The sequence below is a fragment of the Letharia columbiana genome (genome assembly GCF_014066305.1).
Source record: "Letharia columbiana isolate WasteWater2 chromosome Unknown Sc0000012_s0, whole genome shotgun sequence".
NCBI lineage: Eukaryota > Fungi > Ascomycota > Lecanoromycetes > Lecanorales > Parmeliaceae > Letharia > Letharia columbiana.
In genome coordinates, this window is record NW_023501050.1 from 539,683 (window position 1) to 557,250 (window position 17,568).

The window sequence follows — 17,568 nt, forward strand, 5'->3', positions numbered from 1 at the left end:
TTTTGTATGAGACACCCGCAATAATTGACCGAAATGCGAAATTCGCGACTTTCAACGATTTTTCCACGACTACCACATACTCCTTTGAAGTCAATCGCGGGGCGAATAGGCCTATCGAGGTCGCTGATTAAGTATTTAAGCCTTTTATTAGGATCGGATGGCTTATTGTTGTCGCACAAGCTGATCCGGGACCGCGATCTCCGCTGACGCTCACAGCACCCACCTTCAACCGATCAACCTTTACCAGGAAAACCTCAGACGATAGCGCATCGTATTCAGCACCATTGAAAGATCATATAACGAACCGGGTTAAGGAATTGCCAGGGCAGATTTATTATATTACCCTTAATCAGAAAGTCGAGTACTCGAGATACGCCCCCTATAGAAATATACATCAACTCGAATACGCTTCGCTTAGGAGTTGGAGGGATCATAGCACACATACCTTAAATGATATTGACGCGGTTGGCACGCCCAGAACGAGCTCGTGTGGGTGTGGAATACATTGGGGACACTCAGGTACCCAACTTTCTCCATGGCGGCGACGGCGAGGTATCTTCGAACTTCAGATACTAACCTCTCTATGCCTTATAGTAACATCCTTCCTCTACATGATGGCGAAGTCTGAAAACTTTTGATGGTTCGGATCGAAAGAAATTCAAAAAGTCATATATTTGGTTCCCGGGCAGTAGGGAGGAGAACACCACCAAGCGACATTCGATCAGCTCGTTCATGACGACGACGCAGACCTTCCTACATTCAAAGACGTCTTTTTCTACGTTCCATATACCCATAAGAGACTCCGACGTCGTGCGAGATATTCTCATTCATCGATGTCGCCGCCACCAATATCTGACTTCACACCAAAAGGATGAATTATCTCCGCTTCGCTCTCCGCTCTGCTCTCCGCAAGTTCGGTAGCTATACAATTGCTTGCATGCATGCTTGCTTGTTTACACGCATCGCCGCGGCGACTCTCGTAAGCTGGGCCGTCCAAAAAATAGGGGGAGACTGCGGCGTCTGACCGAAGTAATGAACTGACTGGCGAGGCCACGCATTTTCCCCAACACGCCGCGCCGTCGGTCCGGCGAGTACCATGGCGGTTACCCCGAGGATTTGTAGGGAATTCCTGCATGGTGTCTGCGCGTCTGTTGAGACGTACGGCGTTCTTGAGTACTGGTGCCGCTGCTATGGCTGAGTTAACTGAGTTTTTTGGTGGAATGGAATTGGAAGCCTACTTTTTAACCACTGCACCACAGCTCCTAATTTGACGAGGGCCTATTTGACTATTTATTCGACTTTTTTCAAGAATTCCAAAAAGGCCATATCGTAGTTGCGCATTTTTGTTAAGGATCATATGTACGCAGGGTGTGAATATTACATATCGGGCAATACACCAAAAAATAAGTCTTGGCAGGGTTTCCTGCTCGGACCACTGCGTGGGGCCACTGAGACTACCACCTACCAACCTACCTACCTACCTACCTACCAACCTCCCTACCTACCTCGCTCCTACAGGGGGAAAATTTTCCCATTCCGGCGAGACGGGTGGTTTCGTGAGTATGTATGTAGGTACATATGCTCCGTCTACGGATGAGGGGTCTTCTACTCGTGGATTCCAGAGACGAGTTACCTTTGATAGAGCGAGGACACCAATAGATCAAGCGACATGCCGCTGAGTGGAAATAATCTTATCTATTGGTGTCCTCGCTCTATCAAGTAACTCACTTCTGGAATCCACGAGTAGGTTTCCCTAGGCCCCGCGAGCGTGAAATCTGCCTCACTCGAAGCTTTTTGGAAAAGGGTCGCTAAGGGACGGATCGGGTCGTTTGAGGATAGGTGGGTTAATCTTAGGGCGAGGTTGATTCGGAGGTTTCACGACGACGGCGGATTTGTTTCTTCGATTCGTTCGTCGATTGATTCGATGCGCGGCGGGTTGTGTTTGTCGGGGTGGTTTTTGGAGATGGATTAGTGCTAGGTGTATATATATATATATATATACATACATACATACATACGCGCTCCCTCTAACCCTCGCACGCCCCTCACGCCTTCCACTGCCCGACCGCCACGACCTGACTCTCCCACAACATCCGCCACGCATTCGGCTTCGCCCGGCTCCCACCCGTCGGGTCGTAATCGAACAGCATGTGCCCCGCGCCCGTGTTCTCCAGGGTGGTCTGCCCGCTGGGCGTCTTGGCGTCCTGCGCGTCGTACGTCCGGACCGTGGGTGCGACGCCGACGAGGCCGTTGATCGCGCTGACCATTTTCGCAATCTTGTCCGGGTACTCTTGGGTGCCGGGCTTCGCTTCGGATTCCGGCGTGTAGATGTAGGCTTGCAGGCCCGGATCGCCTTTGAAGTCGGCGGCGACGGAGGCGAGGGATGGTTGGCCTGGGGGGGGGAAGGGGTTTAGGATGATTGTTCGAGGTGGGTGGTTTGGAGGGAAGGGGTGGGGGAAGATGGGTTGAATGTACCTTTGTAGCCTGAGGTGAGGAAGTTGGTCACCTGGGTTGCGAATTGCAGTCGGTAGGTTGCTCCTTCCGGTTTCCCAAATGATAAGCTTTCCCAGTAGTGTCCTGAGAGGTTCCCGGCAAAGGTCAGCGCTGTGGATGGAACTGACGCGGACACGGTGATACAGATCTTACCGAGATAGACCCGTTTCTGACTTATGACAGCGAGCCAGGTGCATCCGCAAATCCCCCGCATGCCAAACGTGACAGTTGTGGTGCCGAGTGCACCCGTGACAGCTGTTGCGTAGTCGTCCGCGTTATCCACGTATGGAACAATCTCTTGACCCGTTTGGAGTGCGTCAACGTGGGTGATCATGTACTGGTCACGAGCCTTCTGGGTGTTTGGTGTAGGGGGAAACGGCTCGAATACCCGCTTTTGCAGCCAGGAACGATCCTCCAGTTGTCGCTTGCTTGAAGTGCTCGGCGTAGCTATGCCACACATCGAGCGGCAACCGAAGCCCGGAGGTGTGTCATCAGCCATAGGACCGTCCGTGTCGCGGGCGAAGAGTAGCGACGCATTTCTTTTGTTGCATTAGTCATGAGACTTTGGACGAAAGGCTGGTGTAGGGGGTATACCTTGCCTCGATATCCGCATATTCGTCGTCAGAGTTGGCTGATAGCTCCCTGTCGTTGTTTTCAGCTTAGATCCTTTCACATCAACGAGGAGGCTTCAGATCGATACCTCTCTTCAGGTGTAAATCTCTTGGAGTCGAGGACAGAACGAGCAACTGCAACCCATACACAGACCCCGAGCAGGGCTCCGAAGACTTGATGAGTGTGGAACCGCATATTGTGTTGAGGACAGACAATGCTGGCTTTCTCTTGACAACTTCTTTTCCAAGGATATGCGACACTCAATGAGGGCAGGTACTAGTTTTTGAGCCGAACGAAAGTCAGGGAGGGCACCAAGAGCCTCTAAAGGCCGCATCCTCTCGATATATTTGATTCGCCTCTAGTGTACTTGGTCCTTTCATTTCCACAAGCTGTACCAACACAAGAGACTCGGAGTACGTTGTTGGATAGAAATCCAATGACACGACTGCGGCCAGAGCTTGGCACACGGCTGTTTGAAGCTGTTGGGACAACGGACAAGGCCAAGGCGTGCGGGCCAACAGACTGCTATCCAGTAGTGAGAAACAGTTATAGAGCAAACCAAAGTCTAAAGCGTGTGTTCGGCAGATCAATGCATGAAACGACGACCCCAGCCGCAGGTTTGAGATGATCATACTTCCTCGCAAGCCTCACGATGTCGTATGTGGCACGAAAAGACAGCGAGATTAGAGGCATTCTGATCAAGTGTTGGTTATGAGCCACCTTCAGAGCAACACAATGGGACTAGCAGGTACGGGGCCAACATGGAGTGAGGCCGTTGTGATGGAAGAGGCCGTCGATACTGAGCCTCTTCACGCACGTACTCGCAGGCTGAAGAAAATCACAAATTAAGGAAGGAGAGCACCAACAAGATGTTGGGGTTCTGAAATCCGCAATCGAGGAGCAAGTAAGGCGGCGTAGCTGCATCCCGTAAGAGAAACAAAAGGTCCAGAGGTTGACTCTGTCCAAATAGTGAGATTTAAAGGAGTATAGTATTGGGCTCTCGAAAGACTCATCAAACCCTGTGCTGGCTAGCGAATTTGCCTAGGTCAAACAATTATACAGGTGTGGATAGGCATTGGGGGCATGAAGCTGCGTCAATGGCACAGGTCCTGTCGACATAGCCTCATGGCACTAGCTCCAGGTGAACGCCACACTAGCAGATCCTTTGATGGCATTGTGGAGCTAAAGAGCTGATACGTGTTTCTACTATACATAGTGATTAATTCGTACCTCGGACATGCACGCCACACACGGTTGCAAAAGGGCCGATGGAGGGTGTCAGAATGATTGTCTCAACTTGAGCGTTGGTGGAATTACTGGACGCCTGATTTCAATGCGCGTATTGGTATCACAGTGCTGATCTGACTAACAGCGGAGGTCGCAGCTGAATGTTAGCCTTACAGGTTCGCAAACCCTGCGATCGTCCGCGGAATTCCGTCGCTGAGCAGTGAGTAAGATGCAAAGTCAAAGACTTCACTTCTTTGTGCTCTCTTGAACCAAAGTCGTTTATGATTTGCAACAAAGCCACAAAAGAAGGGTTGACATTATGAGTTACATATGAGAAACACATATTACAGTATCTGACGCGTCATCGACTTGGACCCACACCCTCGATTTGACAATTAATATCCGGCCCTTACGCCTTAGCCAGACGCTGAAGAGTCAGGTAGAGTAAGTACCTATGATGGACTTGGAATCGGTTGTCTACTTTATTGTTTTGACATCGTATTCAACTCCCGTGGCTGCATCATCTGGCACTGCGACTGGGACGGTCGGCGGAGATGGTGGTGTGAAAGGAGGAATGATAGGTGCTGAGGTGAGGCTGAGGTGAGACTAGGTCTACCTAGAGGTTACAGCAGAAAGCAAGCTAGCAGGCGGCCCGGGCGGCGAAGCATATTCTAAGGTCCCCCCACGCTTGCCAACCTTCACCCTTAACCTTCATTTCCCATAGGCCGATGAAAGCATGAGAGTACCTTAGCTATGCTGCTTTAATAATAGTATTGTCATACTGTAATCCCTCAGGCACATTAGCTGCGACACGATTCAGATCCACTGGTCAATTTATCTTACCCAATCGGCGAGCTTTGCCCGAGACTAAAACTACTTTATCCTTCTTCTTACCCAACATCCACTTCTGTCTCAACAACCGACCGCTGCGTGTTGGCACATGCATTTTCTAAGCCTCCCGTCTGTGCTCCACATCAACCTCATGCTATCTGAGCTACAACACTCACGAGCAGAGTCATTTTCTCGTGATGGAATCTAAATTTGCTAAGGAATTCAACTTCTCCTTTGTCCATGTTGTCTAGACCCCAACCCGGCTCAGGTAACGCCGCCGCACATAGCAACCTCGAAAATAGACCCACGTTGGTGAGATGAAGCGTGCTCATTTCCATCCTTGTTTCAAGAGTTGATCTCTTGTTGGAAGAGTAAAGTAGAGCTTATCCATTGCCATGATGCTCCTGTCTGTAAGAATGAAGTTTTTCTTATCTCTACCTGCATTTGAGCCTCTCCTGGGTACATCTTTTGGACCGGCGCAGCTTCTTTCCTTTGTGCATCCAGTATGTATTACTTTAGGACACTCTCTTGCCCATTGCTACTTCTACTATTGCTGGAGTCTAGCCAAAGCAGCGCTCAGAGTACAGCGTCTGCTGCAACGACAGCTGCATCCTCGTCAGCAATTCCGCCATCCTGTATCCAGTCAAGAGCTCCCACAGCCTCGTCTGCAGCGGCAATACAGTCCTCACTTGCCAGCGACGCTACAATCAGCAAGGCCTGCGATCCTTCGATTCAACAATGGGTCAGTGGTAGCGGCACCACACAAACATACTATGCCCTTGACAGCGCCTATTTCTTCAATATCTCCCTTGCAGCGGGTGTCACTAACCGTCCACCTTCCCAAGAATGTGCAACTAACTTCAATGCTATCCTCTCATCATGCGTGGTGAGTCAAGACTATTGGGGAGGATGGATCGTTTCCAATGGAATGAATTACTCAAGTACGTGAGAGAGGATTATACTCGAAGTTTCATGAATACTGATATGCCCTAAAAAGTTAACTATACACCGCCAAGCCCAATGTCTAGTGCAGCGAGCAGTATATCAGGCAGTACCATGGGCTCAAGCGCCACTCCGAACTCTGCGTCTTCAGCATCTTCAGTCAGCTCTGCCTCCCCAACAAATGGCGCAGGTATCCCGGGCTCAGCGAGTAGTGTTCGTGCTTCTGGTATGGCAAGTGGACTGTCGAGCTCGAGCTCGAACTTAGGGCTTTTCCCCTCAAAGTCATCTTGGGGTACCGGTGTGACAGCGAGCACCGCTTCTCTTGCAACTACTGCCCATTTCGGTTCTTCAGAAAATCCGGCCAGCTCCGCTCCTTCAGCAGGTAGTTTGAGTTCTGTGCCAGGCTCAAGTGTCTATGTCTTCGATGGAGTTACTTTCACAAGTGGACCCTCTGGCCTTGTCGCTGGGACAGCCACGGTCCAGCCTGGAGGAAATGCCGTGACAATATCTAGTCATACATTTTCCCTCGGCCCCTCAGGAAGCTCGATGGCGGTCGACGGAACGATCAGCCCTCTGACTCTGGGAATCACGACAATGCTAAATGGTCACCCAAGTACATTAGCAAGCACATCAGTATCGTCTCCTACGTCATCAGCGGCAACGCAACCTGATCCCAGTGTCTATACTTTCGATGGAGTCGTCTTTACCAGTGGGGCGTCGGGACTAATTGCTGGGACTGCCACTGTGAAGCCAGGTGGACCCGCCGTCACGGTATCTAGCCACACTTTCTCACTCGGGTCTTTAGGGAGCACAATCGCTGTTGACGGAACATTATCAGCTCTAACACCACCTCAAGTGCCTAGTACCGCAGGCTCTGTCTCTATGTCAAGTCACAGTGCTAAACTGAGTGTCTATACCTTCGATGGGATAGTCTTCACCAGTGGTACGTCTGGCCTTATCGCTGGAACTGCCACCGTACAGCCTGGTGGACCAGCCGTCACTATTTCGAGCCATACTTTCTCTCTAGGTCCAGCGGGAAGCACAATCGCTGTTGACGGAACATTATCAGCTCTAACACCACCTCAAGTGCCTAGTACCGCAGGCTCTGTCTCTATGTCAAGTCACAGTGCTAAACTGAGTGTCTATACCTTCGATGGGATAGTCTTCACCAGTGGTACATCTGGCCTTGTCGCTGGAACTGCCACCGTACAGCCTGGTGGACCAGCTGTCACTATTTCGAGCCATACTTTCTCTCTAGGACCAGCGGGAAGCACAATCGCTGTCGATGGTACACTGTCGCCTTTAACGCCATCTCAGGCCTTTGCCACCAGCTCCATCTCAAAGTCTAGCGCCAGTCTTGGACCGACTTTCACGCCTCCCCCTTCCCCAGTCTATACTATCGACGGGATTGCGCTTACGGGAAATCCGAGCTCCGCTCTCACCATTGCAGGCAGCACAATCACACCAGGCGGCCCACCAGCTATTGTTTCAAGTCATACATTCTCAATCCCCGCTGCAGCCACCGGCAATGCAATCAACGTTGACGGAACCGTGACTCATCTTTCGACCCCAACGGCAACCAGTAGAGCCTCTCCAGGATCTACTAAGAGTGCCAGTTCTGCTCCCATGACAACCGGACCGTCTTCTATCTACACCATTGATGGTGTTACACTCACAGGCAATCCAACGAGTCTTGCTACTGCGAATTGGACTCTGACCGTTGGAGGCTCTGCCATGACAATCTCGAGCCATACTTTCCAAATTCCTGCTTTGGCTACGGGAGGTGCGATCAGCGTAGACGGAACTCTGACTACTCTACCCTCCCTAGGTGCGACTGGGACCAGGAGCTCAGGGGCCTTGATGGCAAGTTCGAGATCTTCAGCGGGAGACTCAGTACCCTCCACGATGAGCCAAGGATCTTCAGCCAGCTCACAGCCTGCCATTAACCAGTATACTTTCGCGGTCACTGCCACCAATACCGCCATACCCGCCGGTTTCTACGCGCAAGCCAGCAGTAATGCTGATTGGCATTCCAATACGTGGCTCACAACTACCGATAAAAGTGGGCATACAACAATCGTGCCCGTCCTCGTTGGATGCAAAGTATGTGGGCCCATAGGCGCAGGTATCATATTATGGGATCTGCCCCCGATTCCGGATATTTCTTTCTCATTCCCAAAGTTCAACCTGCCATCGTTCTCACTCCCGTGTATTCCGATTCCCTTCATAAAGAGCTGCAGTTCGCCAGGAAACACGCCGGAAACTGGTAGGTAGTGCCCTACTTTTGCAGTACGATGCTAATCTGGACTAGATATTGATGACTCAACTCCGGGCAGCGATCCGAACAAGCCAAATCCCAATGATCCAGATGGAAACCCCGACGAGGAAGAGCCGGATGAGGAGAAGAAAACGCAAGAGCAGCAAAGCGAGGAAAAGCAAACCCAGACAAAGCCAAGCAAGAGTACTACTCCATTAAGTACAACGCCTCTGAGTACTATGCCGTCGAGTACTACGCCTTCAAGTTCTATTACAAGTGGATCCTCATGTGTATTAAGTATCTATTCACTTACCCCCTTTACGGACCTCGCCACTCTAGACACGGGCGGAATCACCACATTCGGGAGCATGACTTCGTCAGGAAACGCCACCAGCGCATCCTCATGTGTATTAAGTATCTATTCACTCACTCCATTTACGGACCTCGCCACTCTAGACACGGGCGGAATCACCACATTCGGGAGCATGACTTCGTCAGGAAACGCCACCAGCGCATCCTCATGTGTATTAAGTATCTATTCACTCACTCCATTTACGGACCTCGCCACTCTAGACACAGGCGGAATCACCACATTCGGCAGCATGACCTCCTCCGGAACAACAACAAATGCATCCTCATGTGTATTAACTGTTTACTCCCTGACATCCTTCACGGATCTCGCGACGCTTGTGACGGATGATTCAACAGATACCGCAACAGCCTCTGCAAATGCGACAGCACCAATAACCCAAACCACCACTGACGCATCCTCATGTTTATTAACCGTATACACCCTGACACCCTTCACCGACATTGCAACCCTCGATACCGACGACGCCCCTACCCTAACTGCCACCCCGACCCTAGTTGCCACCCCGACCCTAGTAACCAACCCAACCCTGACCGCCACCCCGACCAAAACTGCCACCCCGACTACCACACCCCGCTCTATCACCTCCGCTCCGACCAGTACCCCCCAACCCGACTGCAGTGCACTAACCGTCTCCTGGTTCTCACCAACCGTATGGTGCCAATGCGGCGAAGACCAAGCCACTTACGCAGCCCTCCCCTCCTCAAGCGGCGCCTCCGCCAACTGCGACCTCACTGCCCTCCCATCCAAAACCATCAACCCCATCTCCGTCAAACCTGGCCCCACAAACATCCCCGGCGTCAATGGCCTCGACGGCTGTAACGCCGTCGACGCAGGCGACGAACAAGGTTGCCCCGGGGTCGACTACTGCAACTGCAATGAAGTCTACGTCGGTTTCCTGTCCGCCACTGTCTCCGGCACGGTGTCCCGAAACTGCGATTACACGCTCCAACCCACCGTAAATGACTGCCCCATAAACACACTCGCCCTACTCTCCGCCTCAGTCTCCGCATCAAAAGCCGCCGTTGCCCCAAAGCCTACCCCAACCCCCACAACCAGCTCATTCGACATGGCCAGCACGACCCTATCCTGCGGCGCCAAATTCTCCACCGACTCCGGCGCAATCTACACCTCGATCCCGCGCGCGCAAACGAACCAGATCCTCTCCAACATCGGCGATTTCTGCACCCCATCCGACAACGGCGTCGGCGACACCCTCACTCTCGTCAAAGGAAAACCAGCCTTCCACACCATGCGTTTCGACGCCCCGGGACTCATGCTGTATCAGTTCGAAATGCAGTGGGATCCCCGGCCCGAGTGCGCGAACATCCCGGCGCCGGAGATACGCGATGCGGTGCCCACGGGCCCGGATTATTGGTGTCAGGTGTATTTCGACGCGATTACGAACAGCTGCGATGCGGGGTCGGGCGAGGATAAGCATGGGGGGATCATGTACGCTGATTGTGTGATTTGGGGGTGGGAGGCGTATGACGGGTGTAGTGGGGAATTTGCGAAGGTTAACGATTGTTAGTAGTTGATGGTACTTGGTAGGGGGGGGCGAGGGTGGTGGATGTATATAGTGTGATTGGAAATACCCTTGAGTAGCGCCATTGATTTTCACCTCGATTATCATATATGATGCTCCTGCGCTCACGGCGTCAGAGCAAAGTATCACATTCCGTCCATCGTTGAGATCTCCCTTCATACTAAATAGAGTCTATGTTTGTATCCCATGCCCGCCTACACCAATCAAACCAACCACTCACCCAGCCTACGACTGCTCCCCCCTCCCCCCCCCAAAACACGCCCCTCCGTCTCCTCCTCCCATCCCATCCCATCCCATCACCCCTCCTCCACCCCCAACCACCAACTCCCCACTCTTCGCACCACTCCCGCCCACCCTCCTCCACACCCCCTCACCCAGCCTACCACTGCTCCCTCCCACCCACCCAAATACCCCCGTCCGTCTCCTCCTCCCATCCCTCCTCCACCCCCAACCACCAACTCCCCACTCCCGCACCCTCCTCCCACACCCCCCCACCCGTCCAAAACCCCACCACCCCTCCCTCACCATCGCCCCCACACCCACACCCACACCCACCCCTTATCACACCCACCCCTCATCAAACCCATCCCCCGATCATCAATCGCCAAAAAGCCACCTCTCTCTCCACCGTCTCCCGCCTTTCCACTCCTGGCACACATACCACCCAGCCCCCCCCCCCCCGCCCATCCCACCGCAAGTAGAAAAAAATCCGGTGTCGCAATCATGAAAGTCATCGCTTATGAACTGAGCGCACGTGGGTGCATACTATCCCGATCTATCCCGTCGTTCGTCTGACGACGTCCAGGTGCCGGAATCCAATCAGAGCGCGACCGGACGGGCATGTTTGGCGGGCGGAAGACGACGGAGGTTGTGTCTCTCTCTACTATTCATTGGGGGTTCTCTTGCGCTGAGGGTTTAGATCGTGTGGCATGGGATCGTCTATTCCTGTCGCACCCGTTCGTTCGCGATGAGGTTGTTGTTCGCTGTGACCGTGGTCTTGGTCTCTGTGCTGTTTTCGGATCGAGGCGCTAGGGTTTGTGGACGGTGGGTGGTTGGGTATATTCGGCTGATTGTGTCAGTCTGGGGCTTTGGGAGACGGTGGCGGGTTTGATGCGGATTGGTTGTGTTGTGTTTGTTGGGGTTCTGGGGGTCTGCTGACGAGGGTTGGAAGGGGAGAGGGAGGTTTTGGTCTGTTGGGTTGGGAAAGTTTAGGGGGGTCGATCGCGTCTGGGATGGAGAGATTGGTGCGGTGGGTGGTGGGTTTTTGGCTGGGGGTTAGCCGAGGTGAGCTCTTCGGGGGGATCCTTTGGAGCTCGGCGCGTTGAGTGTTGGATTTTTGGCTAGGAGTTGGCCAAGGTGCGCTCTTCGGGGGGATCCTTAGAATCTTCGAGACCGCATCTCGAAAGGGAAGAACGTCCTCAAGAGGTGTGATGGTGCTTCGGTGCTGATATCTAACTGCGTACGTATGCCTTCAAATCCGTTACGTCGTCCACCGTCATGAACCTCATCCTCCGCCCGCGTTCTTTGGATATCTCACCACGCCTCTCTAGCCCCATTTCTATCAAATCCCCGATCGCTATCATTTTGAACAGCATGAGCGAATCAAGCTGTCAGTCTTCCTCTCGTTCCATGTTTCAAATATCGATGCAATGCCACGCTCTGTCACCCATTCCTATAGCCTTTCCCGGTCCCCGAGCTTTTGTGATTCGGCTCATCCCTTCATTTCAACATTCCGATACCTGTTCCTTGCGATCTGTAACAAATCAGACGAAGGGCAAGTCGCTCACAGCCCGACAATAGTTGCAAATCTCCTGGAGTCTATTTTCTGTACGGCTCGCGATCGTGGTCGGTGAGTCAGGTCAGTCTCCAACATCTTGGTCTGCGCTACTCAAGTTCCACCCTTTTTGACGATGACGCCATGTTTGCTCTTCCTTCTATTTTCTTATGAGTTATAGTGACCGGAGTACGTAGGTCTATTATGTAAGTGGTGTACCAAATATCCTGAGCAAAGTCGACCGTGTTGAGGTGTCCCATATTTTCTGTGAATTATTTCATCGCGTCGTCCTTGACCACGGTGGTCTAGCGCTTATTGACTGTGAGTTGGGTTTGAACATTTGATGTCATGGTACTCTCGAAAGATGGCATGAGATTGTTGTCTTAGATCATTTGGCTTGAAGCTGAAGAGTCTTTCATGTTGGCGATAGTTGAATTCTGAATGTCTAACAGCCTGTTTGTCGGTTAGAGTGATGAAATCGATTGCCGCACTGTGTCCAGTGAGTTCAAGATATGCGAAATAGGCGAATGGAAGAGCCTTGAAAAATGCAAAAGTGTGGGGGAACAAAGACTCGAATATGGTTCTGACTCGGGAATTTGGTTAAGACCAGACAGAAAAGAGCTTGGCAGTGAGAAGCTTTAGACCACCTTCTTTCATGAGATTCTACCCCTGAAAGTGCCTCCAATGATTTCCCAGAACACATCTGCCCCTCAAATGGTTTCCGCTCCTGCCAACTAAGCAAATGTTTACACCGTCCCATTTAACTTCCCGAGAACTCGATCTTTCTTCTTTGTGTCAAATTTCAGACACAGCGGGCTGCTCCTCCTCCAGTGAGCCAAAGCACGGGATCCGGTCGTTGATCCCAGCAATCTTTGGCTTCTTCTCAGCCAGCCTTACAACAGCACCGGGTTACAGCCCGACCACCAGTGTCACAGCAAAGAGTTCAAGCCGATTGGTTTTCTCCACAACTTGGTTCCTCTAATCCAAATGTGCCAACACTTCAGGGCACAATGCCCTCAACGTCGGGATCATACTTCTCATTCATCCCTATTTTCCCCCATCACTCCTTGTGGTCGGCAACGCGCACACCTGTAGCCCCATCCCTATTAGCTCTCCACACACCGCCCTCATCTCCATCAAATTCTTCCAACTTCCACACCTCAACCTTCTCTTTACATTCTTCCAACGCCTCTTCACCTCCCCTCCACGCATCTTGTCGATGAGGAGCAGACACAGCAATCAGTATACTTTCCTCACCGATTGGAACAACTCCTAGCCGATGAATCATGCTGATGGCCGTCAAGGAGTGCTTTTCTTTCACGCTGCGCGCAATCGAAAGCATAGTTTGGAGAGCTCGTGGCGGGTAGGAAGTATACTCTAGGTGCGTGACGGGCTTGCCGTCGAAGTTGTCCCGTGTAGTACCTGGTAGCTTTTAGATGGATGTGGGGCTGAGGATGGTTTGAAAGCCTACCAGCGAAGAGCACAATTGCGCCAGCTTTGGGGCTCTTGACCTCAGCCATGATAGAGAGGGGATTGAGGATGTCGTGAGTCAGGGCCACAGATGTGCATTCCTCTTCCTGACGGTGGCCTGCGTTCGGACTGTCCGACATCTTCGGAGCAAAGCTGGCGTTCTGAAAGGTCGCAGTCTTCGGAGCCTCTCACTTGCGAAACCAACTTCCCACCTCGCCTACCAATCCCAACTGCCCATCGGTGTAGCCTGGAGCTCGCAGCTCCAACTTGTGTCTGGCTGCATTGTTGGTGTGATATGAGCAGCCTGTAGCAAAAAGTCACCCGAGATAAGTGAAATTCGTCACTGCAAGATGCTGGAAAGCGCGCTAGTGTAGATTAGATTAGGGCATTCGACCTGAGACTCCTCTCAAGACTAGAGAGTGCAAAGTGAGTGCAGTCATGATAAGATGGATTCACCACGCTACGAAGCAGGCAGCACCTCCTTGGTGAGACGAATTGTCAGTTTCCCAAATGAAGTCTCTCTTCCACCGTCCAAAGCCCCATCGACCAAGCTCGACAGCAGTATCTACAACAATGTCTCAAAAGGCTGGATTGTACCAAGAGCATACTAATATCCCCAAAGCAGATCTACCTATCGTCGGCAACTGGGATAGTGCTAACACCACCATTGGCGCGGGCGTGGCTATCTTCCACCTTGCCTCTTCTCGTGTGGTTCTCTGCTACCACAGCACGAACAATTACTACTTTTTGCCCAAAGGCCGCCGAGATGCTAGCGAGGATACGGGTTCCGGTGCCGAAAGAGAAGGATTTGAAGAAGTGGGTGCCTTGCTCAACTGGGACCTGCGCTACGACTGTGTGTTGACTTGTGCAAAAGTCAGGCTACCGCAACCGTCTTCTCCCTCTTCCAATACCCACTCGCCAACCCAAAGCCCACAATCCCTCTCCATCCAGCGCAGCAACTACGCCCTTTGTGACTGAGCCTGTCTGGACTCAATTGGTTCCCGTCACAAGGACAGCGCAGTATATCCTCTTCTGGTACATAGCCGAGACGGTGCCCCCAGATCTTGAAGTCTCACTGTCAGCGCAGGAGAAGGAGCAAGGCATGGCTTACCAGTATCCGCCCAAATTCAATCCCGAAATGACTCTCAGGGAAAGGATGGAAGTGGAACGAGAGGGCTATGAGCCAGTCAGACACGAAAACACAGGGGTGGATGCCGAGGAGGCGTTGTACGAGAGTTACCTGATGCCTGTAGAAGAAGCTATTGAGAAGTTGGGGAGGGGCATCTCTGCGGACGTGGTGAGAAAGGGATGGGAAGCCATTCAACTGAAACATAAGATGGAAGACGGTCGGTGATAACTCAAGAGCACAGCGCTTGGTACCTGGGGATCGCAGTGTTGGAGTCGTATTCATACCTGACTCAACAGGCAATGGTCTGAGTGAGATAAGGGACCTTCTGTCTGAAACTCCTTACACACAGCAGTAGAGGACAAAAATGGGCGGAAAGTACCCTTAAGTCTTTGCACACCCTGTGAACAACCTCTAGATTTAGCAGTGCATAGTTCAGTCCCTTCCTAAAGTCCCTGTTGATAGACTTGCTGCCTTTTATATGCGGCTATAGTGAGTCGTTCTACGCTTATAGCCGATGAAACTTTAGAAGCAGGCTCGATGATTCGCACATTTGAGACGGGGATGGTTCCGCTTGTCAACAAGGTTGTAATCCTCGACTCGAAGAGATAGGTTCAGCAGGAAGTGAGAATGGGTTGAAACTAAAAGCAGGGCAATCACGGTAGCTCGCTTAGAAAAGATACAATTTTTGTTTTCTCACCTACGTCCGTAGACTCTGCATTCATCAGAACACTTATGGTAAACGTGATTTGCCCTTCGCGCCCCTCCAACCCTCTTCTCCCATTTGCTTACAAGCACCGGTGTCAAACACCTCAGAAACCCCCTATGGCGGATGAGTAGACCAGAGTTCGAAAGGCCCACCCAATATGTAATAATGCTATTCACAGCCGTCAAAGTATGATTGGGACTGTCTGAGCGCGACACGTAAAACACAGATCGGCAGGGGAATGACGGAGTGAACGCAGCACACGAGATGTTCACGAAGTATTGAACGCCCTTAGTACTCTGTTATCAGAGCTGCAGATAGTTTGAGCCGCACACAGATGATGCTCGGGGTGCACTATCCTAGTCGGCATTCTGTGCCGAACAGCCTCGGGTCAGATCTGAATCTCGAAAGATTAACAGAACATTGCGGCTCAAAGTGTTGCCCAATATGTGATTTGGTTCGCATTTGGCACGGATTTGGCCCGCAGCGTTCTCGAATGCAGCAAGATGATTGCCTACTACACACGTGACAACTTAGATTGAAGTGCTATTTTTTCTTTTTCAAAAAAGTGGAAAGGCGCAGAAACGCGAAAACCTATGCTTTTTTTGCAGCTGTATCCTACCCCACTCTCCAAATCAGCTCATCTCGCTCTTGACCGATCTATCATTCGACAAGAAAAATGCCACTTACCAAATACACCTGATAGAACTTCATCCTCCAGCCTCCCAAGCCGCCCACTCCGCCCTCTGAGCCACTATTCACCAGGAGCGCTCTAGCAGCCCAGTCTTTGCCATCACTACCGCCTTCTTTAAACCCGTACTCTACAGTACCGTAGAGCATGACCTCCGCTTCAGACTCTGACACCGGAGCAAAGGGAAAAATCTTTGTCGGGTGGTGGGAACGGGACGAGACTGCTGACCACATGTTCTGGCGGAGGGAGAGGATTCCTGCTGTTTTGCACGCGTCAAAAGCAAGCAGAGTATACAACACAATACAAAAGCGGGTTTCAAGCCCTTGGAGCAGGCCCTTTTTCTATATTGAATGCAAGTAGAGCAATTCGGAATAAGCGAAGAGACCTCCTTACCATCAGACCCTTCCACCTTGGTACTTGCCATTACTAACACGGCATCTTTCGTAAAGCAATCTACGTACTTCTCATGTGCCTCAGGCGTGTCGGATATCTTGTAAAAGGTTTTAAAGAATTGGTGGAGCGAAGAAGGGACTTCGGGAGTGGAGGGATAGGAGGATTTATATTGGTCCATTGTGCTTTGCTCTGCTTGGGTAGCTGCTTAAGACTGGGGGTGATAAAGGGAGGATAAATGTTAGGAGGGTCGAAAATTTAAGACCAGAAGCCATTCTAATGAGATACTTGAGGAGAATCGCGGAGGGAGAAGCCGAAGGTCCGGGAGTGACGTTTGAGGTGCCAAGCCATCGGAAATGTACCCGGCCTTACCTGATTTAGGGTCTGCGCGCTTTTGATTCGCGTACAATGGTATAAACCAATACCATAGAGCGTAGGATCCGCGCCACTTTTGATTCGCGTACAATAATTTTCCGCCTCGAACTGGGGGAGCGGGTTTTGGATTTGCTGACTCGGGAAGTACCGACCCTTATGTAGCTGTTCCAGGACAGAGCAAGAGCTCGAAGCTACAATTCAGCGCTTGGAGGAGAAGATGTCCGACAAACGCCTGGCGACCATGATCTGTGAGACCTGCCTAAAGATGTTCCAAGGAGATCTTTGGCTGCAGATAGATGTAGATCTTCCAGAGAACGAATACCCACGTCAGAGAATCCGTCACACAACAGAGCACGGTTTGCGCCAAGCAGCTAGGGAGCATTGTCAGATCTGCACGTTGATCTGGCGCGCACTGTTAGATAGTGAGGCGAGAGCTCCGCAGAGAGGCTCGAGCTTCACGCAATATAGATTTCGGGATATCGTTCAATTTTGCAGTTTTTTCTGGGCACGGAAAAATCGTGTCGACGACGGAGACCCATTGCTACATATATGTGTGTGGTACCTCTTTATTCATTAAAGTGTCCTGCTCCGTTTTTGAATGACACTGAAACTGGGCTGATAAACGTGTAGTTCTCCTAGGTCCTTCGTCGTCAGGCTTACATCCAATTCCGCAAGAACGAGAGGTAGCTGTATCGGACAATACTGCATCTACTGATTGTTTCATTCAAGTTAGAAGCTGGATGTCAAATTGTCTTAGA

The 17,568-nt window shown here is 51.5% G+C and overlaps 5 protein-coding genes across 5 annotated transcripts; 2 read left to right on the plus strand and 3 right to left on the minus strand.

The window, feature by feature from the left end:
* Positions 1–2,045: 2,045 nt before the first annotated feature.
* HO173_004715 (uncharacterized protein) lies at positions 2,046–3,300 on the minus strand (the record flags this gene model as incomplete). The annotated part of the gene is made up of 5 exons (XM_037306637.1): positions 2,046–2,392; positions 2,476–2,577; positions 2,647–3,032; positions 3,088–3,135; positions 3,194–3,300. 5 exons carry the CDS (start codon positions 3,298–3,300, stop codon positions 2,046–2,048), a joined length of 990 nt encoding a protein of 329 aa, XP_037166575.1.
* A 2,368-nt stretch (positions 3,301–5,668) lies between these two features.
* HO173_004716 (uncharacterized protein) lies at positions 5,669–11,310 on the plus strand (the record flags this gene model as incomplete). The annotated part of the gene is made up of 4 exons (XM_037306638.1): positions 5,669–6,104; positions 6,161–8,371; positions 8,417–10,258; positions 11,084–11,310. 4 exons carry the CDS (start codon positions 5,669–5,671, stop codon positions 11,308–11,310), a joined length of 4,716 nt encoding a protein of 1,571 aa, XP_037166576.1.
* Positions 11,311–13,112: 1,802 nt separating this feature from the next.
* Positions 13,113–13,662, minus strand: HO173_004717 (uncharacterized protein; the record flags this gene model as incomplete). Its single annotated transcript, XM_037306639.1, has 2 exons — positions 13,113–13,474; positions 13,524–13,662. 2 exons carry the CDS (start codon positions 13,660–13,662, stop codon positions 13,113–13,115), a joined length of 501 nt encoding a protein of 166 aa, XP_037166577.1.
* Positions 13,663–14,095: 433 nt separating this feature from the next.
* Positions 14,096–14,876, plus strand: HO173_004718 (uncharacterized protein; the record flags this gene model as incomplete). Its single annotated transcript, XM_037306640.1, has 2 exons — positions 14,096–14,338; positions 14,397–14,876. The coding sequence occupies 2 exons, from the start codon at positions 14,096–14,098 to the stop codon at positions 14,874–14,876; spliced, it is 723 nt and encodes a 240-aa protein (XP_037166578.1).
* A 1,072-nt stretch (positions 14,877–15,948) lies between these two features.
* On the minus strand, positions 15,949–16,616 carry HO173_004719 (uncharacterized protein; the record flags this gene model as incomplete). The annotated part of the gene is made up of 3 exons (XM_037306641.1): positions 15,949–15,972; positions 16,045–16,304; positions 16,439–16,616. 3 exons carry the CDS (start codon positions 16,614–16,616, stop codon positions 15,949–15,951), a joined length of 462 nt encoding a protein of 153 aa, XP_037166579.1.
* Between the last annotated feature and the right edge of the window lie 952 nt (positions 16,617–17,568).